Consider the following 22,684-nt stretch of genomic DNA (forward strand, 5'->3'; position numbering starts at 1 on the left):
AACCTCAGGGACTTGCTGTGTGTGCCTGGGCAAGTCCCCTTTCCTCTTTGGTGCTGTTTCCCTATCAAGACCAGGAAGGAATGGGTGAGACGCAGCTGGGTCCCCTCTGGTCTGTGGCTGGAAAATGCTGCTTGGCAGACTTTTCCTCTTTGGAAAGACACTGGGTCTTACTGGGTCTGTGAAGAACCAGTATGGAGGAGTTGGCAAGGATGCCGGGGACCACGACGCCCCAGAGAAACAAGCCAAGGGCTGAGCTGGACCTCGAGCTGTGCTCCCCCAACGGCCAGCTTCTCAATTTGCCAAGCCCAGAAGTGACACCCTGACTGCACTTAAGAGGCTTCCAGAATCTGGGCGGGGCAGGTGCGGGCTCCCCGCGAGGTCACCTGCTCTGGTGTCCCCACAGACTGGCCTTGACTCCTGTGGTTTTCATCACGCGGCAGGTCATCCAGCAGGGAATGTTGGTGGGTGCCTGCAGCTTCGTGGAAACAGGGCAAGCCGGTTTCAGTGCCGGAGCCTCAGAGCCCAAGAAGGTGCTATGACCACGCCTGCCTGAACACAGGCTGGCGGCTCCAGAAAATGAATGGGCACCCCCCAGAGCCACACAGGGGCCCAGGAAGGCAGCAGAGGGGCAGGGTTTCATGGCCCCATGACGGCGGCCAGTGCCGTGGCTCACGTGGCCAGCATTCACATGTCTTCTCATCCCAAGTATCTCAACTTCTATAGCAAAACAGGGGCAGGCAGGACGTGAAGACGGAATGCCAGAAAACAAGTGTGTGCGAGGCAATCCCAGGTGTCACGAGACTTGTAGACACCAAGTCCTGTTTGTGACGGAGCTCCCGTTTCCATGGTGATTGAAGCAGGAGAATGAAACCAACCCCTACCGCTGGGCTCACAGGACAGGAAGCCGCCCCTCTCCTTGGGCCACCAGCTCCGCTCTGGCCTCCAGAAGACCAAAGGGAGAGCACATCTAGGGGTCTGTGCGCCCTGTCCTCACGCCTGCCCCACTCCCACTCCTGTAGGGAGCAGCGCTGAGGACCCCAGGCCCTGGGGTGGGGGTGGGGTTCTGATGAGAGGGACTTCGCTGGGCTGGGTGTCATCTGTGCAACATTTATTGTACTGAAGGTGGGCCTCCCTCCCACCCCCCACCAGACCACAGCTCCAGGAAGAAAGCTCAGAAGTCAAGTGGAGAGTTCGGTGGAGCACAGTGGGGAGGGGACAGAGACAGCCCCGCGGCGAGGTTGTCTTGGAAAGGCAGACTCATCCCTGAAAGTGCTCCAGCCACAGCCCAGGGTTGGGGCCCAGGCTGCCCTCACCCCAAGTTCTGCCCTGCCACCCTGCTACCCTCCGCCAGCCCCAGGAATGGAGGTTCCGCCATTCCCAATGGCCCAGAGGGTCCAGGGTCTACTCAGCAGTTTTTGAAAATGAAGACGGTTTTTCTCCTACTTGACACATTCTGTTCTCTGGTCCGGGCAAAGCTCTGGCCCAGAGACCTGGCGAGGTCACAGAGGTGGTCCCAGCTGGCCGGGAGACCGCCCACAGCCTCGGTCCATTGTTGGGTCCCTTCCGCCAGGATCCGGGGCCGCCGCCACCCTGAGGCTTTAGTGAAACAGTCCACGGCCTCCGCTACTGGTTGATCTCGTACTTCAGGTACCTGATCAGGCGGCCGGGGAGCGGCAGGTCGTCCAGCAGCTTTATCCGGTGTTTCCCCACCGCCTTCCGCACGCGCAGCCGGCACAGGTGAGCCAGGGGTCTGGGAAGCTCTGGGCCGAGGAGAGAAAAGAGAAATGCTGACGTCAGCAACCCGCAAGGAATTTGCATCTGTGACCGCTGGCAGGTAGGAGACACCGGGTCAATGTGACTGGAGAAGAGGCAGGTGCTAGAAGGGAACCTCGGTGGCTCAAGGGGTTAAGTGTGCGACTTCCCCCCCCCCATCCCCACAAAGATTATTTATTTATTTATCAGGGGCAGGGGGGGCAACATGAGCAGAGGATAGCAGAAGAGTCAGAGGGAAAAGAAGAAGCTCCCTGTGGAGCAGGGAGCCCAATTCAGGACCTGATCCCAGGACCCCGAGATCAGGACCTGAGCCGAAGGCAGATGCTTAATGACTGAGCCACCCAGGCACTCCACGTGGCTGACCCTTGATCTCAGCTCAGGTCTCGATCTCAGGATCGTGAGTTCAAGATCCACGCTGGGCTCCACGCTGAGCATGTAGCGTATTTAAAAACCAGAGGCAGTGCTCTATAACCCCAGCTCCTGCCGACTCAAAAGATCTGGCAAAGGAGCTTCCCTCTTGTCGCTCCTCATTGATCTGTGTAGCCCAAGGAAGTATATGAGGCAGGTATAAACCCACTTCACAGGTAAGGACGTAGCAAGGACCGCACCTAGAACCCGAGCTGCCATCCCTCTCGCCCTGTGCTCCTTCCTCTATATACACAGCCCGGACCCCCAACACAGCCTTAGCCATCCCGTGAATGGTCACCCGGCAGCAAGCCCCTGACTCCAGAGGCCGGCTTCCCCGACCAGTGCCGCTCCCAGTGTGTGGTCTGTGGGCCAGCAGCAGGGCAGTATCTGGGAGCATGCTGAAATGCCCTCTCAGGCCCTGCCCCAAGCCTGCTGAGTCAAGAGTCTGTATTTTTAACAAAATGCCCAGAGCTTTGTACGCACTTTGTAGTTTCAACTGTCCAAGACCACCATCTCTCCTCTACCCCGCCACACTACCTCTCAGTCACCCACAAACATGGGCAACATACTCCAAAAGTCCCCATAACCCTCAGCAAGCTGGAACCAGTTAAAACATCCTGGAAAGATTTGGCGAAGAGACTCAGGTGGCCAAACCTAGGTCTGAATCCCTGCTCTGCCACTAACTAGCCATGAGACCTTGGCTCAGGCGACATCACCTCTCAGAGGGTCCATCTTTTCCTTTATAGGAGAGAGTCACAGAGACACCGAATGCGACATGTGGCACAGAGCTCTGCCCCCAGTAGGTGCTCATCAAATGTTAGTAGCAGTCCCATGCCCCGAGGCCTGGGCCTGAATCAGACAGGGTGGCCGGCCAGTAGCTGCTGCAACAGCCCCTACCTGCCTTCTCCTTGATGACGGCCCAGTCCTCGAAGCTCTCGATGTGTTCCTTCAGCCGTGAGCAGAGCTGCACGTTGCCTACATAATCCAGGAGGATGTCGATGATGGGCCCTGCCCAGCGGCTCACCTCTGGGGCAGACAGGATCTCACAGAACTGAAACAGATCACGCATTGGGGCTCAGGCTCCCAAGACCAGAGGCGGTGCATCGGCGAGAATGTTTGTCAGGGAAGCCACGGCTGGGGAGGGCAGGGCAGGGATCGAAGGATGGACCCTGGGCGCACTCCTGGCATGATCTATTTCAACAGATCCCCTCCCCCCTCATCAACACAGCCTTTGCTCCCCAAAGTGGGAGCGGGGGGCAGCCTGGCCATCACCAGCCTCAACTTCCTGATCTAGAAAATGGGAATATGACAACTGGAGGCTTTTTTTTTTTTTTTAATGAGAATTAAGGTAATATATGAATAAAACCTTCTTGGCATACAGCAGGTGGCCGTAAATGATTCCCATTAGTCATTAGAGTTGTCACTTGTAAAGCCCAAACCGCGGTCAGGTCCCGCCTCTGGGCCACCCTGCCCTTCATCTTACCTTAGCTTCCCATCCCTCCCCATCCTGATCATGCAACATCATATTCCAGGTTTGCTGCCAGCGACGGACCCCTCAGTTTTACACACTCCCCAGCAATCCCCTGCTCCCTTGTCGTTCCTTACACTCCCCAAGAACGAGGAGCAAAAAAAAAAAAAAAAAAAGATGTAACGGTTCCTGTGAACCGAGTTCTGCAGCCTCAGAGGCAGGCTCGCCGCGGACTTCCACTGCCTCCAGAGTGCGCCCCCTACGATGCCACTCGGCCGCCCGGGAAGGGGCGGGCATCCACCACCGGTCCACACCCGTGCGCCCTGGGCGCGCGAACCGGCCCGCCCGCCAGGCGCGCCCCCGCCCACCTGGACCACGTTGGGCTCCTTGTCGCTGGCGGACGTGTAGCTGAACCGGCTGGAGCGCGACGGGGCGGGCGGGTGCGGGCCGTTGCCGTACTGGCACGAGAAGCAGGGCTCGCCGTCGCAGCCGAGGTCCATGAGGAACTTGAGCAGCGACAGGTACTTCATGGCGAACATGATGGTGGCGGGGAAGGCGGTGGGGTGCGTGGCGATGTAGGCGTTGATGTTGGCGCCGTGGTCCAACAGCAGCTTCATGGTGCGCAGGCAGCCCTGGCGGATGGCCACGAGCAGGGGGCTGATGAGGTCGCTGTTGGGGTCGGCGCCGGCCAGCAGCAGCAGCTCGGTGGCGTACACGTTGTTGTTGACCACCGCGAAGTAGAGCGCGGAGCTGCGGCGGTCCTCGTAGAGGCGCGCGCGCTCGGGCGCCAGCGGCGCGTTCACGTCGAAGCGCGCGCCCAGCAGCGCCTCGAGCACCCCGTCGTGGTTGCGCTCGGCGGCCAGGTGCAGCGGGCTGATGCCGCTACGGCGCACGCGCGTGCGGCTGGTCACGGGCAGCAGCATCTGCACGATCCTGCGGGCGGGGCAGGCAAGCGAGGGTCAGGGGGCGGCCCCGCCGGCAGAGGGCGCTGAGGGCCCCGGGCCACGGCCGCTCAGGACTGCCGTGTGGGGTGGCACGGGCCCACCAGCAGGGGTCGCGGGGGAGCCAGCCTGCTCACCATGACCCCTTTGGGGAGGATGGGTCGCTGCTATCCCCCATTTTACAGATCAGGAAAACTGAGGCTCGGAGAGCTTCAACCACCTTTCCAAAGTTACACAGTGAGTAAGGGATGGAGCTGGTCTTCAGACCCAGAACCCGTGGCCATCCAAGTCCTAATTCCTCAAAACCTCGGCCCGACAGGACTGTGGTTTCAAGACATCCTTGCAGACTTATATCAGGCTAAGGAGTGTTCCCCATTCCCAGCTCAGTGATCTGAGGGAATTGACTGGAAAGCCCCCAAACCTAACTCAGGAGGCAGTGGAACCCGGCTGATGTTTAGAGCCAGAAGTTTGGCACTTGCCCTGCCTAGGTGAGGTAGGGGTTGGGGGGGGGCAGTGAAAGTTGTATCTGAGAGCTCAGGATATGCCAGGAGACATCTAAAGGATTTACAAACACATTTTGGTTTAACCTTTTCAACAACCCATCAAGTTATGTCTTGCCATCCCCATTTTGCAGATGAGAAAGATCAAGGCTCAGAGAGGTGGAGGGACTTGTCTAGGCCGTGTATCAGGAGAGGCAAACCAAGAAATGTACCCTGATCCTGCCCCAGAACTGAGCTGTTTTACATCTCTATGGAGCAGCCAAGTCCTGGGGGATAGGAGGGGACGAAGGTATCCGGCCCCAGCCACTCCTGCTCTAGGCCCCTGTCAGCCCTTGGTGACCACGAGTCCCCCTGCCTCTCCTGTGAGTCTCACTGCCTCTTTTTCTGAAGGCTGACTCGAGCCTCCCCCAGGCCCTCTGCCTTGCCTGAGGCCTGGAGAGGGTTGATCAGCCTCTGCAGAGGCTGGAGGTCCTGGGAACCCTGGATCTGGTCTCTCCTGCTGAATCAGGCACTGCTCTCGGGACTTAATCTCCATCCATCTATTATATCCTCCCAGTAGCCCTAGGACTTGTACTGTCTGCTTTTCCAGATGAGAAAACATGAAGTCCAGAGACGGTATGCAACTTGCGCGAGCACACACAGGCGGTAAGTGATGGGGCCAGGGTTTGAACCTCGGGAGACTGATGGCCCAGGCCACGCTCTCGGTCATTGCCCTGTGTCTTGCGTAGCAGGCAGGGTTTTGCATGACAACCCCATTTTACCTTCACCGCAGCCCTGTGGGGTAGCTTGAGTAGCTCTGTGGCCTTCCTTTTAACAGACCTAACTCAGAGAGAGGCAGCAACTCATCAAAGGTCGTAAGCAATTTGGGGGGCTCATTTCCAGGGGCTCTTGACCCCTTGTCTTTGCTCTCTTCTCCTAGACCCCTCCCACGAGCAAGAAGGAGCTCCTGCCACCAACATGATTCCAGACCCTAATCCTTCCAGTCCTTGCTGGTGGGTGACTTCGCGGCCCCATGTAGGCTCCAAGGAGGTGGCCACGGTGGGGCAAGCAGGTGCCACCAGGCCTGTTCCCATGCCTCTCTGGCATGCTGGCTTTACGACTTCCTGGAAATCTCATGCCAGTGGCCTCCTGCTAGGATCTCAGTGGAAAGTCTTATTATTGTTAGTGACGCTCTGTTTGCCTAAAAATCTGCCTCTGAAACCTCAAAAGGAAATTCACACACCCAGGGGGGCTAATTGCCTCCTAATTTCTATTTGTGTAGGCATAGGAGGCCTGACCTTACTCCGTAGAGGTGCTGGTCAAAGGCAGGGCTGTGGCCTCGCCCTGGACCACAGCCATCGCCAACAAATGCTCCCTAACAGCCGTGGCAGGCCTGAGCTCGGGAAGAAACAGCAAGAGCGACTGCCCAGGGGCTGCCGGCCAGATGGGGGTGGTAGCCCTGGCAGGTCACAGCTGGCCTCCAGCGACCCGCTGCCCAACCAGGGGAAAGTGGCCGGAATGTGAGAACATGGCTGGAAGCCGCCTACGATCCGGGAATCCGGGAATCGTCCTGTTACTAACGCGGGAAAATCATCTCATTTGTGTGCCTCTGTGGACTCTGCCAATCTGAAAGCAAATGCGCCCTGTGGGACAGGCCTCCCATTTTATGGGACAGGAAACTGAGGCCTGGGCACGGGGTGGAGAAGAGAGTGAGGTCGGATTGGAGGTGGATGGCAAAGCCAGAGCAGGGTGTAGGCGTCTGGAAGGCCCAGGGCTAGGCCTTTCCGTGCTGCCCCACTCAGGACCCCATGAGAAGGGCTGGAGCCTTCCTCCTCCTCCCACAGGCAGGTCTTGGACCCACGGGGCTCAAAGTGTACCTCATGAAGAGGAACAAAGGTGCCCACTGCCCAGTAGAACCTTTGGTGTTTGGGAGACCAGGTTCCCTGCTCCCCCTTCTCCCTTCCCCAGTGCTAGGGTCACACCTACCACCCCAAGCCCCATAGCAGACCCAGCTCAGGGCTGTTCCAGAGAGGCCCTCCCCAAACAAGGGAGAAGGGGGTTGCAAAAGTAATGTAAATTAGAAGTAAAAGAGAAAGGATAGTTAAAAGCGAGGGCATCAGGGGCGTCTGGGTGGCTCAGTGGGTTGGGCCGCTGCCTTCGGCTCAGGTCATGGTCTCGGGGTCCTGGGATCGAGTCCCACATCGGGCTCTCTGCTCAGCGGGGAGCCTGCTTCTCTCTCTCTCTGCCAGCCTCTCTACCTACCTGTGATCTCTCTCTGTCAAATAAATAAATAAAATATTAAAAAAAAAAAAAAAAAGCGAGGGCATCAGATGTGAGGCCCTAAAGGCCAGTCTTTGTTATGTGTCAGCCACAAAATAGACCCTAAGATCCTGATTCTCTACAGGCTCAAACGGTGAAATCATCTGGGCACCTTCTAGAAACTCCTAAGTCCCCTGGCCCAGCCCAGACTGCCTGGACATCCGGGACTTTAGAGCCCTCCAGAGCCAGCGTGTAGCCAAGGCTGAGAACCCCGGTCTTGGTGCTCTCCTAAACTCAGGTTAAAGGATTCGTGAGCCATCTGGTCTAATGCAACACCAACCATTTCTTAACAAGTCCACGTTAGGTGTTGAGTTTTAATCTCATCAGGTGTCTTTGCTAAACTGGAAGTGAAGACGAGGTAAAGCGTGCTTTGTCCTGTGGGCTCCTTTCTCAGCCATGCCCGAATGTCACACCCTCTGGTTAAAGGTAATGTAGAGATGGCACCCTCTGGCGAACACAGAGTGCTGCTTTCCATGCTGGGTAGATGTGCCTGGAGTTTTGGCCGGTGGCCATGCATGGAATGCCTATAGGAAGTCCCATCAAATCTCCCAGCAGCCTGTGGGAGGTCGGCGTGGAGAGGGCCATTAGTGCCCCATGCCTGGGGAGTGAGGGGCCCAGGGCTTGCCTGGCCATGGGCCCTGCCAGGTGGCAGAAGCTGCTGGGAACCCAGCTTTAATCCTCTGTTGGGCAGCCCTCAAGAGTGGTCTGGCCCCTCTCAGTCTTGGAGAGCAGAGGGAAATGGGGCCTGGGAATGGGGGAGGGGGGGAGGACCAGGGAAATCGCTTTGAGAGTCATGAGTCCAAAGCAGATTTGGGAGAACACAAGCTGTTCACATAGATGGTTCCGGAGGGGACTGGCCTTGCTCCCTGGTCATCCTTAGGCACAGCCAGTTCTCCTTCCACTGCCCCTCCAGCTGGGGTCAGACTGCCAACATCGGGGTCCATTTGAGGCATCCGGGGCTGATGGAAGGATGCCAAGAGACAGTGCCAGCCAGCTCAGCCACTCTGTGGCAAGCTGCTTCCCATTTCTCTCTGCAAAATCAGGCCTGGTATTAGATCAGTGATTCTTCCAAGGGTGTGATGGGCCATATCTGGTTGGCTCGGGAGATTTTCAAAAGTAGAGGCTTAGATGTCCTCCCCCAGAATGTTCTGGATGTTCTGGTTTAGTGGTTCTGGGATGTGTCATTTAACAAATAGCCCGGAGAGACAGCGCCGTGCCGTGCCGGGAGGTGTGGAGAGCCAGGGCGTCTGGAGACTTCCAAGTGCTGTCTCCTTCATTCTTCGGGTCTGTCCCTCTGGGTCACATCTGAGATAAAACTTGTTTGTTGACTGAGGTTGGTTCTTTCTGGGGCTGAAGAGAAAGCATCCATCTCGCCCGTCGCCACTGCCTGGCTTGGTGCTTTCTTCCTTCTACCCGCTGAACTGAAAAATGACGGAACGTGCTCTTCCCACCTAAGAGAGTGTGAATGCCGACCTGCGGGGTACCCGTGCCCCGCACTCCGTGGCGTGCTTTACTTCCGTTCTGTAGCTGGTAGATGTAGATGATGCTGGTGTTTAATGAGCACTTACTATGTGCAAAGCACGCTGTGTGACAGGGGCTCTCTCTTTGAATCCACAAATAATAAGGTGGTGTCTATCTACCTTATTAGTCCTAACAACAACACCATAAAGCAGGTGTAACTGTCCCCCATTTTACAGAAGAGGAAACTGAGGCTCAGAAGGATTAAGCAACATGACCAAAAGCTTTAGCAGGAAGGCAAACCCAAGTCTGTGTGCCTTGCACCCCGTTCTGGGGTTCAGAGGAGGCGGGGTCTCCTCCACGTATATATCGTGGGGGGTGGGGGGCATCTTTGATTGGCCATATGAGCAGACAGCCTGCAGAGTAGAGCCTGGGGCTCTGGGGGTCTGTCTCATTGTCTCCATTTCGCTCCCCCTGGATGCCACTCTCATCCACATTTCCTTCTGCTTTTGCAAACACAGCCAACACCCCCCAACGTGCACAACGTGTTCTTCCCTCTTCTCTCTGCCCAATGGCAGGCGGTGTTGCCCAAAGTGTGTCCTCCGGGGTGCACTCGATGGAGTTTTATGTGAAATGTGTTCTTTATTCATTGCAAATTGGCAATTTCAGCGATTTAATAGTGTGATGAATGTTTCCTTTTGAAAACAAGTTCATTTTAAGCAAACAGGTCTTCAAAAGAAAATCTACTCCACAGTCAGAGTACAGGTGCCTACAATCAGGAAGGCGGTCTGTGAATGGTCCAAGTTTGGAAAACACGGGTCCGGTGGGTATCACGGAACCCCGTCGTCCTTCAAGAGCGGCTGGGGGTTCTGCCTGCTTGGGGAGTCTTCCCTGAGCCCACCAGCCAGCGGTGGTGCTGAGGCACGTTTAACCACCGGCTTCTTGGGGGCACAGGGGGCCCTGAAATTTGCATTCACCCATTTCCGTGGTGTACATTTCAGGCTGCCCTTGTGAAGAATCACCCCCCGTGAGCTGGTACGAGCTAATTGTAGGGCACCCTTGCGTCCAGCCCAGGCTGGTCTCTCTTCTCCAGGACTGCCGTGGAGCTCAGCCTTCATGCTCTTTTATTGTTATGCATTTGTGTGTGCGTGTGTGCGTGTGTGCGTGTGTGTGTGTGTGTGTGTGTGCCCTGCCCACCAGATCCCTCCTCAAGAACCTAGGCTTTTCTTGTCTTGCTCAAAGTGCCCAGCACATAACAAGCGCTCAGGAAAGGCTAGTTATTATCCTGGGCACTCTTTGTGGTCCTGTTTCGCTGGTACTACTCTATTCTTCTGCGCATCCTCTGAAGGCTTCCTAATTGCCTGAGAGGTTATCTTTGCATCCCCAACAGAAATAGCCAGACTCCTATCCTGTCCCTGTAGATGGGACATTTGTTGCAGCTGGGCTCTGACCATCTACTACGAGATGTGTGACCTTGGGCAAGTCACTCAACCTCTCTGTGCTAAGCTTCCTCACTTGAGGAAATGAAGATAATTGTATCTACCTCCAGAGATTTGGTAAAAGGCTTGTTAACCACAGAACCATCAGGAGGGGGAAGTAAGTTGATAACGGAACGGGCTCTAGTTCGCCAACCGCAGGATGTCCTCCTCCTCTCTACCTGGAAGGTCCCCTCCACCCCGAGCCCTCCTGGGCATCCCGAGTCCCACAGGTGGGACGCTTGAGCCCCCGCCCCAGCAGTGGGGAGCCACGGAGCAGGGCGGGCAGGGCCCGCGCTGACCTGTAGTTGCCCTTCTTGGAGGCGATGTGCAGCGGGAGCATGCCGTCTTTGTTGGCCTTGTTGGCGTCCGCGCCTTGCGAGAGCAGAAACTCCACCACATCCTCGTGCTCATTCTTGCAAGCCTCGTAGAGGGCTGACGCGTTGTCACTGGCCTGCGTATTGATGTCGGCGCCTGGCCAAGGAGAAGCAGATTGAAGCATGAGCTGGGCGGTCACCGCTATACACTGTGCCAACCACCGTGACACAGTGGGTCACTTAACAACGCCTGTCTGCAACAGTGAGACCCCGGGGGGGCCTCTTAGAATCGAAAAGCTGCCTTGATGATGCTGGTGTTTAATGAGCACTTAAAATGTGCGAAGCACACTGCGTGACGGGGGCTCTCTCTCTTTGAATCCACAACACAGCTCGTGCTCTCGTCTGCAGGTGGCAGACAAGGACACGGAGGCACAGAGGACAGACACCACTTGCCCAAGACCACCCAGCTCCTAAGTGCAGAGACAAAACTTGATGGTCTGACAGCAGAGGCTATGCTCTTCACCCTCACTCCCTGTGAAAATGATCCAGGCCCTGTCCTGAGGAAACCCCTTGGCTCTAGGAGCGTGCAGATCCCCCTGATAAGGAAAGGCCCCAAGATCTCTATTAATTGGGATTTGTTCTTCTCTGACCTCTGTGGCAAAGAGTAAGAGAGGGATTGCTTCTCGTCTCCTCTGCGGAGGACACGAGAGCACGTTGGGAGGTGAGGAATAAAGCCAAGGACAGACTCCATCAGCCTCATCTCCTACATCTTCTCCATCTCCTGCTGGTAAAGGAGAGACCCATGGGCTGCTCTACAAGAAGAAGTACAGCCCCTTCACCAGTCCCTCCTTGTTCTGGGAGGAGACAGAGCTGAGACACAGCAGTGTGTCATAAGGGCTGAAATCAGAAGCATCCGTTAGCCACAGTTCTGCCCACCTGCGCATTCTGCTTATCTCAGGCTTTCTGGTAATTTTCAGTTTTGATAACTGACTTCTGTCTAGGGGAAAGAGCACAGGCTTTTCTGAGAAACAAGAATCAGCAGGAGTTTCTGTTTTGTGGCTTGCAAAGGCCTGGGGCCTCGGGTAGCCTTCAGGGGCCTCGGTTTTCCCGTGTGTTGAATGGGAATAATAATGCCTACTAATTACGGGGACTTCCAGGAGTAGATAAGATAAAATAAGTAATTATCTGCTGTGGGCTGGTTGGTTGTGTCCCCTCAAAATGCATATGTTGAAACCCAATCCCCAGTGCCATGGTGTTTGGGGGTGGGGCCTTTGGGGGGGGTGTGAAGGTGATGAGGGTGGAGCGGTGCTCCCGACAGGATTCGTGCCCTTCCCAGAGAGACACTGCCTGCCCCCCCGCCCCTGCCTGGTGCCTTCCACCATGTGAAGACCCAGTGAGAAGACCCAGCCTGACTTCTCATCTGGGGAGAGCCTGTCTCCGGTCTGCAGACAACAAACCTGCCGGCACCTTGATCTTGGACTTCGCAGGCTTTGGAACGGTGAGGAATAACCATCTGTGCTCCGAAAGTCCCCAGTCCGCGGCGCTCTCTTACAGCGGCCCAGACAGAGAAGGTGCTCCGCAAAGGCCAGTCCTCCAGCATGGAGGGACTGAGGCCCAGGGGCTGGTTCCGCTCTCCACCCGGCGGGAAGTCACCCAACAGGTCCAGGCTCTTGAAGCCGGGCTCCCTGGGAGCTGGACCCCCACCAGCAAAACCGCCCGCTCTCACCAGAAAAATATTTGGATTTGAAAGTGGATGCAGCCCACACAGGGAGCAGCCCCTGACTCAGACTGTCGGCGGGGAAGCTGGACAGATGTTTGGAGTCGACCTGCTCCCCCCGCCGGCTGAGCACCCTGCCCTCCGCCCAGCCTCCTTGCCTGGAGCCTCAGGACCCCGCCTGGGCCCCTTTGTTCTCAAGCGGATCAGTCCAGATTTGTCCCCGGCTTCAAGGATGTGCCCCAGGTTTGTTTTCCCAACTGCTTTGGCACGTGCTGGGGAAGCGGGGGTTTATCCAAGCAGAGTCCCATGCTGGTAACTCTCGAGGCCCGCGAGGGTGTGGCAGCGCCCAAGAGGCATGCTGTCGGAATCCAGGCTCTGATCACCACTGGTTCTCTAACCTCTCTCAGCCTCAGTCTCCTCATGTGCCGAATGGGAGAAGGACTTGGCCCATCTCATCCCAGCTGTGGAGAAGGCCGCTGGCCTGATCGGTGTTCCTGTTCAACAGTGTCTAGCACACAGCACGTCCTCAACAAACCACTTCAACTAAGCCCGGGGGTCTGTCTGGCTTTATTCCTGGTCCCTCTGTTGCTAGAGAGGGAGTCTCACCCTCCGGGGAGAGAGAGAAGAGAAATCAAAGGTGTTCTCAGGGAAGAATAGAACAATGATGCTCTTTGGCCAGAAGAATGTCTGCCGTTGTCCCGGGGTGTCTTCTGTTCCTAATGTGGGCCATGGTGTTTTATTTTCTCCCCGTGAGTGACTAAGATCTTCCCCAGGCAAAGAGTGCCGAGACCCAAGTTCAAATTCCACCACTTCTATGACTCTGCAGTGTGACCTTGGACCTTGGATCACTTTCCCATCCCGGTCCCTGGTTTCATCACCTGTAACATGAGGAGGTTACCTAAATGTCACCTTGTGGCCTTGAAGTGTGACATGGTGGAGACAGAAACGGTTGAGGGTCAGGAGCTCCAGAGTCTGGCTCCTTCCACCAGTAATTCACGAAGTGACTGTAAATAAGTCACTTCCCCTTTCTGGGCCTCAGATTCCTCATTTGTAAAATGAGGATGTTGGGCTAGATTAGAGATGACAAATAGGTGGCACGTGGGCCACTCCCCACTCCACCCCAGGTTTGTGCCTAATTGCAGGCGTCACAGGTGGCTCGGTTCACGTCTCCCAGCGAGCCCAGACGCAGCCCCTGAGTCCTCAACACAGTGCTCCTTCTCCGACACTAGCATCGATCAGAGCATGTCCATAGGGTGAGACCTAAACTCGCCTTCCCCGGGAGGCCTGAGGTCCCTCCTGGCTGCGCCCCTTTCAGATGTGCCATGTGAACCAGGGGCCCCGAGCACTTACCGTACTTGGCCAGGAACCGCAGGGCCTCCAGCTGCCCACTCTGAGCCGCCACGAACAAGGGGGTGATGCCGTAGGCATTCTTGGACTCCACCTTGGCGCCTCTGCTCACCAGGATCTCCATGACCTCCAGGTCGTTGCGAGAAACAGACTCGTGTAGGGCTGTCCAGCCTCGGTTGCAGCGGTGGTTGGTGTCTGCGTGGTACTCCACCAGGACCCTCACTGCCTCCACGTTCTTGCGTTCACAGGCTGCGCCCACGGAGAAGCCAGAGGGTCAGCAGGGCCCTGGCAGGACCTGGCCAGCTGAGACTTCACTCATTTATTTGTCCAATCACCCATTCATTCACCAGCTGCTCATTCAACAAATACCCACCGGGTCTGTACTGGGGTCCAGTTCCTCCCAGCGCCCGACCCAGGAAATACACCTAAAATAATAGCGATCCTCGTAGCAATACTATTTGCTGATGCACAGGGCACTGATTATGGGCCAGGCCCTCTGTTCCAAGCACCTTACATGACCAACTAATAGGATTCTCTCAGTCACCCTTAAAGGATGTCGTGTTATTATTCCTTTTCAGAGGAGGAAGACAAGGCAGAGAGAAGTTAAGTGACTTGCCCACGGTCACACACGTAAGTGGCAGAACAGGGATTCAAGCTCAGGCAGTCAGGTCCAGAGTCTCTATCCCTTGGGAGGTTCCAGGGTGTCCCTAACTTGTTTCCCTCTGTGATGCCACCTGCTTTAGTCCTGCACATTGCCAAGGTCAGAAAAGGTGGAGGAATGCAGCCCTACTCCTGCTCGAAACTCTCCCTCAAGGCTGTTCACGTAAAGATTGTTTATTCATTTATTTAACAGAGAGAGAGAGAGAGAGTGCACAAGTAGGGGGAGCGGCAGGCAGAGGGAGAGGGGGAAGCAGGCTCCCCACTAGGAAGGAGCCAGATGTGGGATTCGATCCCGGGACCCAGGGATCATGACCTGAGCCAAAGACAGCTTCTTAACTGACTGAGCCACCCAGGCGCCTAAACTGAAGTAAAATAGGACTTCTGAGTACAGCTCTTCAAGACTGCTCGACCTGCTCAAATCTCCTTGTTCAGCCTCATTGCTTTCTAGAACCTAAATGCACCATCGGCTCCGGCCCAGGGTTATCACCAGGGAGGCTGGGCTCTCGTCCAAATTAACCACTTCTTCGAGTCGATCAGGAGTGAGCATAAGAAGGGGCCCCAGGCAAACCTCCCCACCTCTCAAAGCCTTGGTTTCCTCACCTGTAAACCAGAGATCACAAAGCCTTCCTGAGAGGATCCTGTGGGAGCCCCGGGTGAGGTAGTGCATGGAACGCTCTAGAACTGTGTGTCGTCCATGGGAGGACTGCACGGAGCCCCGGGGCCTCAACCGTGGCTGAGAACTGCAGTGTTCGGGAGTTCTCTCTGGGACCTCTGCGTCTCCAGGCCATGGCTCTGGTGTCCAGGCGGATGTGGCTTCTGAGACACACTTCCCCCATGGGTGCACAAGGGACCCAGTTACCAGCTACCCAGTTCCTGTTTCCCATGGAATGTTCCAGGTACTGGATACCAGGCACATGGGAAAATCAGGGATTTCTGTAGTGTTTCAAAGTTAAAGGTCCTATCCTATTTATAAGCCCTGAGGCTGATTGCTTAAGTGTGCAGGCATGATCTGAAGGCTTCAAAATGTCATAGTTCAGCGTGCAGTGCTAGCTCCGTGAGTTTAAATCCCAGGTCTGGCCCTTGCTGGAACATGTGGAATCCTGGGGGTCTCGTTCCACGTCTCTATGCCATGGGTCCTTATCTGTAAAATGGGGATACTGCCCATGTAGGGCTGGTCTTACATGTAGATGGATATTAGGGTTAAGTGGAAGAACAGCTCCTGTCACATAATAAACACTTAGTAAATGCCCGCTGTTTGACTCCAGGCATATGCTAGAGACGCCGAAATCCTTGGATGGTATACTGAGTGAGTTAGGAGTTTCTAGGGTTTTTTAAAACATCCCAGAGGTACACATTTTCTTTCATGCTTCTTTGCCTCTGCCTCTGCTGTCTCCTCTGTTTGTCCAGCTGGTAACTCCCTCCTTTTCCAACTCGGCACAAACACCCCCTTTTGTGGGGGCTTACCCCCCGCCCCCCCCGCCAGCCTTAGGGCCCTCCCCCAAGCTCCCAGGAGCATCAGGCTGAGCTCTGTGAGGCCATTAGCTGGCTGTTACATTGTCTGTGTGTTGATGCTCCCTGGGCTGGGAGAGCGCATGGGCTCGGATCATATCTTTTCGCTTCTGGGCCCTCGGCGCTCCTCAGTGAGCCTCGCCCAAGGGAGAACTTGGGACGTTGGGCCCGAATAGGTGCATGAATGAACGACCCAATTATACAAGTCCTACACCTGAATGAGACTGTCCTTTCAAAGGAGACCCCTGGCTGCGAAGCGGGGAGCGAGACGGTGATTCACTTTGGGACCAGTGCTGCCGATTGCCCGTCTACTCTCTGGAGCCTTCCCCAGGGGAAGCCCACCCTTGGGGGCTGGGCTCACCTTTGTAGAGTGGTGTCTCTCGGGCCTTGTTGGAAATGTCAGGCTCGGCCCCAGCCTGGAGCAGAGACTGGAGGCAGTCCAGGTGTCCCCTGCACGTGGCCAGGTAAAGGGCCGTTTCCTCCTGCAAGGTGCGCTGGTCGATGACGGCCGGGTATGCTGGGGAGAACAGATGGGAAGTTCACGAGGGGGAAAGATACCCCCTCCTCCCCAACACAAAGATAACCCCAATTTCCACAAAAGATGTGTGTGACCTCTACCTAAATTTATCACCCATCCTCTTGGCCCTGGACTTGGCTGCTTTCACAGGGCTCTTTCAGCTTCCCAGTCATATTGACTCAGCTCAGACGCCGCCTCCTCTGGAAAGCCTTCCCTGCTTGAGCCCCCTCCCTTTCTGAATGACCCTGTCCTTCCCTTATACTCCCACCAGCCAAGGCCAGAAGCTCTGTCTCAGACAGCTATTTCTGCCCTAGCATATGGTGGTGGGCTGTCTAGGGTTCCTGCTGCTTCAGGGCAGAGCTGAGTCCTGTTGCAGGTGTTACCGATCCCCATCTGGCGGGGGGAAGCCGGGGCTCAGAGAGGAGGCATGATTTGCCCAGGTTCCCACAGCTGTGGGGGACAGCCTTGGCGGGGCCTCGGCACAGCTGTGGTATTTTCCACACCAGATCAACCCCTGGAACATTCTGGAACAAGCTGGCAGTGGCTCTCCCCCAAAGTCAGCTCTCCCTCATTCCTTTTCTAGGAATTGGGCTCTCCTGTCCCGAAAGGCCTGCAGAGGTGGCAGCTGGGGAGGGGCGGGGGGGTGGGGGAGGACAAGCCACTTCCTTCTCCCAGCCTGGTGATTTCGGCTCTGCAGTGGGGTGATGACCCTGCCTGGCTCCACCAGCCCTGCCAAGATCTGTGGAGCAAAGAACATGAAGCTCCAGAAGGAGGGACTCTCTGCCCTGGAGTCCTGCTCCCACCCCCTGCTGCGCCCAGAGCTGTCCCCTCACCTTGCTGCAGGGCCTTTAGGCAGCGGAGCTGGCCGTAGTAGGCCGCCTCGTGCAGCGGCAGCCAGCCCTCCTTGTTGGGCTCTGCGAGATTCTTCCCCGCCTTGATCATGGCCTTCAAGGCCTCTTCGTCCCCTTCCTTGATGGCCTTCAGCACAGGGTCCACAGGCCTGTGACAGGAAGGGGAGGGTTATTCCTCAGGACCCAGGCAGGGCAGAAGCGGGGCAGGGCAGCCTCTCTCCCAGAGGAGCAAGAGGACGACGGGTGGCCGGGGGCAGTGCTGGCCGTGGGACCACTCGGTTCTGCCTGCCCCTGCTGGTCTGGAACAGGTGCTCAGGCCCCCGGCGGCCCGTATCCTCCTCAATAAGGAGAATAATCCTTCCTAACCCACAAGGGTGTGCTCTGGAACTCAGCCCCGACCTTGGCCCTGACCTTGGACCCTCCAGCTTATCCGTCCCTCCGCTCTCCATCACGGCTTCCTCAGGCCTGGCAGGCTCAGCCTGGCGTGGCGGGGGGGCCCGGCCAGCATCTCTCCCTGCCTCCGGTCCTGAGCCCTCATGTCATCCCTGGCCTTGACCAGGCTTTGAATGGTCGTTTGACTACTGTCTGTCTCCCCACTGGACTGAGTTCCCAGAAGACAGGAACAGTGTCTTTATTTCTTTATTCCTTTCATCTCTCATGACTTCACTCTCAGGGCCCAGCTCAGAGTCTGGTTCGTAATAGGTGCTCAGTAAATATTTGCTGGAGGAAGGAAAGAAAGAGAGAGAAAGAAAGAAAGGAAAGAAGGAAGGAAGAGAGGGAGACAGTGCAGAAAGGAAGGACAGAGGGATGAAGGAAGGAAGGGGCGATGGGAGGGAGGGAAAAAATAAGAATTTAGGACCTCCAACAATTATTTCACTCCTTCATTCCTTTTATTTAAAAATAAATAAATAAATAAATAAATAAAAGGCCTCTCCCTGCTTAGCATTTCACTTGTTTCTTTGGGAATTTTTAAAATATCTTGCTCAGGAGTGCCTGGGTGGCTCAGCTGATTCAATGTCTGCTTTCAGCTCAGGTCATCCCAGGGTCCTAGGATGGGGTCCTGCATTGGACTCCCTGCTGGAGGGGGGGCTGCTTCTCCCTCTATCGCTCCCCCCAACTCATGATTTCTCTTTCTCTCATTCTTTCTCAAACAAATACATAAATTCTTTAAAGAAAATAAAATATCTTGCTCAAAACATTCTTTGCAGTCACCTGCTTGGGAGTGTTTGGAGGACATACTGTTCTGTAAAAGTTACTGTGGGGGCTCTGATCAAGCATCATCTGTGTTTGGCCCCCCATGAGCATCCCTGGATCTGGGGGCACTTCCATGCCCTTGGCTCCGAGTGGGCACCCTGCAGGGAAAGTCTACACAAAATGGGCCGAAACATGCAAGTTCATTCACTTCCACAGATGGAAACCGGGGGTCTCTGTTAGAGCTCCTTGGTGGCCAAAAGAGAATTAGGGAGCCCCTCTGTCCCCGCGGCCTCCAGGGCTGCCTCAAAGGTCACACCGAGACCATTTCTACCACAAGGATGCAGGCACACACTGGCAGCCGCCAAAGGGATGGACAGCTAACCCCGTGGCAGGGTCCAGCCCAGCGCTCCGGAGTTTACCAAGAATCTTGGCCAGTTTACCCTTTAAGCAGCTCTGAGACCAGAGTCCCTCCGAGGGGGGCTCTTGTCAGCGAGCATCTCTGTGGGGTCTTTCCAACCCCTCCTTGGCTCCTCACCCCCAGAACCTTCAGTGGCGGAAAGACTTATATACTTGAAAGATTAATAAATCTGAAACCTTTGCAGTGTGAAACTTCCGAATATCGGGAAGATTTCAGGGCTAATGTGAATGAAAACTTCTTTGCTACTTCATTCATTCATTCATTCATTCACTAAGCTCCCCTCCCTCCGTCCTGGAATGCTGTGATTCCCAGATCTAATCCCGGGGACTGTTCTGCCTAAGTGGTCTATTTTCTAGATGGAGAAGGTGAGACTGGAGGCTCGGCTTATTCCCAAGATCCTCACCCACGTCAGGGGCCAGGATAAGCCCAGAGGGTCTACAGAGCCCCTCCGCCCCCACTCCAGCTACTTCCTCCGTGGCCCCAGGCACTTCCTCCTGACTCTCAGCCTCTCTGGTTATTAATAGCGTCAGAGCACAGATGCTGGTTAAGGGACAGACCCGCGAGCACGCAGGGTAACCGACCAGATAAGCCCCAAAGTCCCCATCAACGCCGTCACTATCACCTTGCTGGGTTCTTCTTACGAGCGGCCAGAGCAGCCCCTGCTGGTGTCAGGAGAAGCCCCGGTGGGGTATGTATTCTGTTTCCCCTAGGAGGTCTCCTGTGGGGCCCCGGCTGAAGTGGAAGAGAAGAGGGCTGCCTGGTCTTGTGGCCTGGGGGTGTGCAGTGCTTGAGAACACTCCCGGACCTGCCACCCAGCTTGAGGCACGGACCCGAAGCTCTGTGAGTTCAGCCCAAGCCCCGCCCCGAGGGTTGGGGAGGCTGCAGGGGGTGTCAGACCATCAGAGACTAAGGAGCTGGACGGGCCCGGGAGGCCACTCTGCAATCTCCTACCTTGTCTCGCAGAGAGGGGAGATTGAGAGAGGACGGTGACTCCCAGGCAGCCACACTGAAGGGGGCAGCAGTGCTGAGAGTAGAGCCCGGGTCCCCGTCTCCCAGACGGTTAGAATTCCCCCCATGGCACCAAGAAAGTGGGGACAGCAGGGTTTAGAAAGAGCTGGGAAGAGACACAGAACACTGGCCAATTGCCTCCTCTCCTCGGCAACATTAACTGGAGTGAGGAAATAGGGCTTCCCACGATGGGGCCCCTCTTTTGCTTTTAACTGCTTCTGGGGGCCATATGGGGGAGCAGAAAAGGGGGACACACATAGCCCGGCACCCTGGGGCCAGGCGCACAGAACCCCTCCTACAGCTCGGATTAATTCTGGATTTTACCACCTGCTATGGAGCAAATAGAGAGAGGCAAGGAAGCAAAACAAAACCCATGGGTGTGAGCCTTGTGGATGTGCTCCCATGTCCCCGCAGTGACGCGTGGGGGCAACTGGGCTGATAGAAGGCAAGGCCGGCTCATCAGCTTCTGCTCTGAGCTCCTCTGGGTCTCCAGGATCCCAGGGCTGTCCTCCCGGGGGGGCCCCCCGGGGCCCACTCTGGGGGCATGGAGGCGTTAATCACAGGCACCGCACGGCTTACAGTCCCTTGAGGAGCTGAGTCTGTGAGCACGAAGCCCAGCTCAGCAGCGGCAGCTGGGGCTCAGGGGGGCACACCTGGGAGGCGCGTGCCTGGGAGGTCCCTCCGGAACGCCCCCCTTCCTTCAGCCTGCAGGCCTGCTCCCCGCTCCCCGCCCTCCACTAACCCTAGTTGGAAGGGTGAACTTGGCCGCTCTCAGGGGCGGGGGGTCACTTACGCCAGCTGGGAGTTCCTGTACTTCTGCATGACCCCTTGGAACAGGCCCTTGGGGGCCGAGGCAGGCGGGTTCTCGGGAGGCACAGTCGACCTGGAGGGCGCAGGGCAGGAATGAAAGAGGGAAAAATATTCTGCATATGAGAAGCGGGTCATGGCTGGAGGCAGGAGCCGGGATGGAGGGCTAGCGAGGGGAGAGACTGACGGACAGACACAGAGCTCTGAACCAAAGCAGATGGCCGGTCCTCTTTCGTGTGCTGGACACAGCTGCTGTGTCTCTGGATTATTTTTGGCCCTTGGAGGAAGCCCTGGGAGATTTAAATGACCATATAAGACAACAATGAGGTTAACCTCATCCCCACCCCCAGGCCCCCTCCCCAGCCAACCACGCAGGAGGCAGATAGGAAGCAAGGTGACATTCTCCACCCGGGAGGATGTGAGAAGGGGTCAGCAGCAGGTCCCTGGATGAAAGGGGCTCCATCTCGCGCCGGCCAGGCTCGGTCCCAGTGGGGATAGGCAAAGAGGTCCCTGGAGGGGCGGGGGACGGGGGAGCAGAGCTGGGAAGCCAGACCAGGTACTCGTACCTCCATGTGGCTGGGTCCTTGTTAGAAGGTCCTGCCGTCCTGGAGGCAGGAGCTAACAGTAGGGAAGTTAGTGCAAAAGGCTTCACGGCCAGGGCATGGAGTCAGACTGACACGGGTTCAGATCTAGGCTCTGGCACATCCTGGCCAGGGACATTAGACAGGTTGGACTTTTCTGGGCTTTGTTGCCTGCAGAGCCCAGTGTGGGAAGACGGAGGAGGCTGGAGCCGGTGAGCCCAGCTGGCGTCCGGACTCAGGGGTGCTTGGCACGCATCATCCATCCTGGTGGCCACTCCACGCATGTGACTGGCGGGGGTGACCGTGAGGACGGGGCACGCGGCCCATGCCGACCGCACCTGTGACAGCTTGGGCCCTGGGGCCACGGACCCCACAGCAGGCCTGGCCTGGTGTCCTGCGCCCCACAGGGGTACCCCATGGGATCGAGGGGGACACTGCTGCTAGTGGTGTTTGGAGGTGCTGGAACCTTGACCTTGACAAGGACCCACGTTCTTTCAAGATGGAGCAGAACCTACAGATTTTGTGGACACCCTCGGCAAGGCCAGGACGCAGGGGAAGGAGTGAGTGAGCAGAGAAGGAAGGAAAACCTGCGCCTATGCTTCAGCCACCTGGGGGCGGGGGGCCCACCAGGCTGGCCGCCTTCACCGTCCTCATGGTGTCCTTTCCCCCTCTCTGTCCCCCTCTCCGTCTCCTGCCAGCAGCCATTCCTCCTGAGCACCACTAGCTTGAGTACGGTGCCCGCAAGTGCTCACTCGTTTGTCCTCTAGAGTGGGTGCATGTCCCTGACCTTCAGAGACGGGGAAACTGAGGCCCCGAGAGGTGGCTCATGGCTGCAGCGGGGAAGTGAGGCGAGCGGAGGCAGATTCTCATCTGCGTGCAGAGCTCCCCAGAGGTGGGGTCTTCTCCCCTCTTCAATCTCCCCCACCCCCCCTGCTCGAAGGCCTCCATTCTGACAGGCCTGCGACTTTGCACAAGGCCCTGTACAGCCCTGTGCCTTGGTTTCCCCATTTGCCAGGTGCGCGGGCAGGACCAGAGTGGGGTTTTCCTTGCCGCTGTGGCTTACGTGGGAACTGCCTGTCAGACAGATCTAGGAGACCACATCCTGGGACAGGGGTGCAAAGGCGGGCCCCCCGCCGAGGCCCCCTCTCCACCCCACCCCCCAGGGAAATGAGTGCACGCTGCGGTTGGTGGCAGGCAGCCCCGGGTCCAGGCCCACCTCGCAGTCCCGCAGCCTGTGGTCTGGACGGAGCCCTGGGTCTCAGTCCGCACAGGATCCCAGGTCCCGGCTGCCCGCACCGGGGCCCGTGTGTGTGGCCTCCCGTCACCTACTGTTGTTAGGATGTGTCTAGCAAGGTGAAAAGTGCTGATAAAAAAAAACCCACCACACACCCTAAAGCCAGGGCCATCTCTGATGGTAAAATGACAGCAGCAAGATGC

General features: G+C 56.7%; 1 protein-coding gene and 1 long non-coding RNA gene across 2 annotated transcripts in view; one reads left to right on the top strand and one right to left on the bottom strand.

Moving 5' to 3' along the window:
- Positions 1-1,087: 1,087 nt before the first annotated feature.
- The window catches only part of ASB2 (ankyrin repeat and SOCS box containing 2), a 40,081-nt gene continuing 18,484 nt past the window's right edge, over positions 1,088-22,684 (bottom strand). The window contains exons 3-10 of the mRNA XM_059373873.1: positions 20,653-20,742; positions 17,222-17,388; positions 16,233-16,388; positions 13,706-13,951; positions 10,624-10,795; positions 4,018-4,582; positions 3,079-3,232; positions 1,088-1,760 (exon numbers count right to left, since the gene is read on the bottom strand). Coding sequence (XP_059229856.1) covers positions 1,624-1,760; positions 3,079-3,232; positions 4,018-4,582; positions 10,624-10,795; positions 13,706-13,951; positions 16,233-16,388; positions 17,222-17,388; positions 20,653-20,742 — 1,687 coding nt within the window. The 3' untranslated portion in view covers positions 1,088-1,623. The remainder of the gene's footprint in view (positions 1,761-3,078; positions 3,233-4,017; positions 4,583-10,623; positions 10,796-13,705; positions 13,952-16,232; positions 16,389-17,221; positions 17,389-20,652; positions 20,743-22,684) is intronic.
- LOC132000221 (uncharacterized) lies at positions 4,084-6,097 on the top strand. The gene is made up of 3 exons (XR_009399211.1): positions 4,084-4,170; positions 5,680-5,735; positions 6,010-6,097. It is a non-coding gene; the product is annotated as an uncharacterized LOC132000221 (long non-coding RNA).

The sequence above is a fragment of the Mustela nigripes genome, chromosome 13, assembly GCF_022355385.1.
Source record: "Mustela nigripes isolate SB6536 chromosome 13, MUSNIG.SB6536, whole genome shotgun sequence".
Classification (NCBI taxonomy): domain Eukaryota; kingdom Metazoa; phylum Chordata; class Mammalia; order Carnivora; family Mustelidae; genus Mustela; species Mustela nigripes.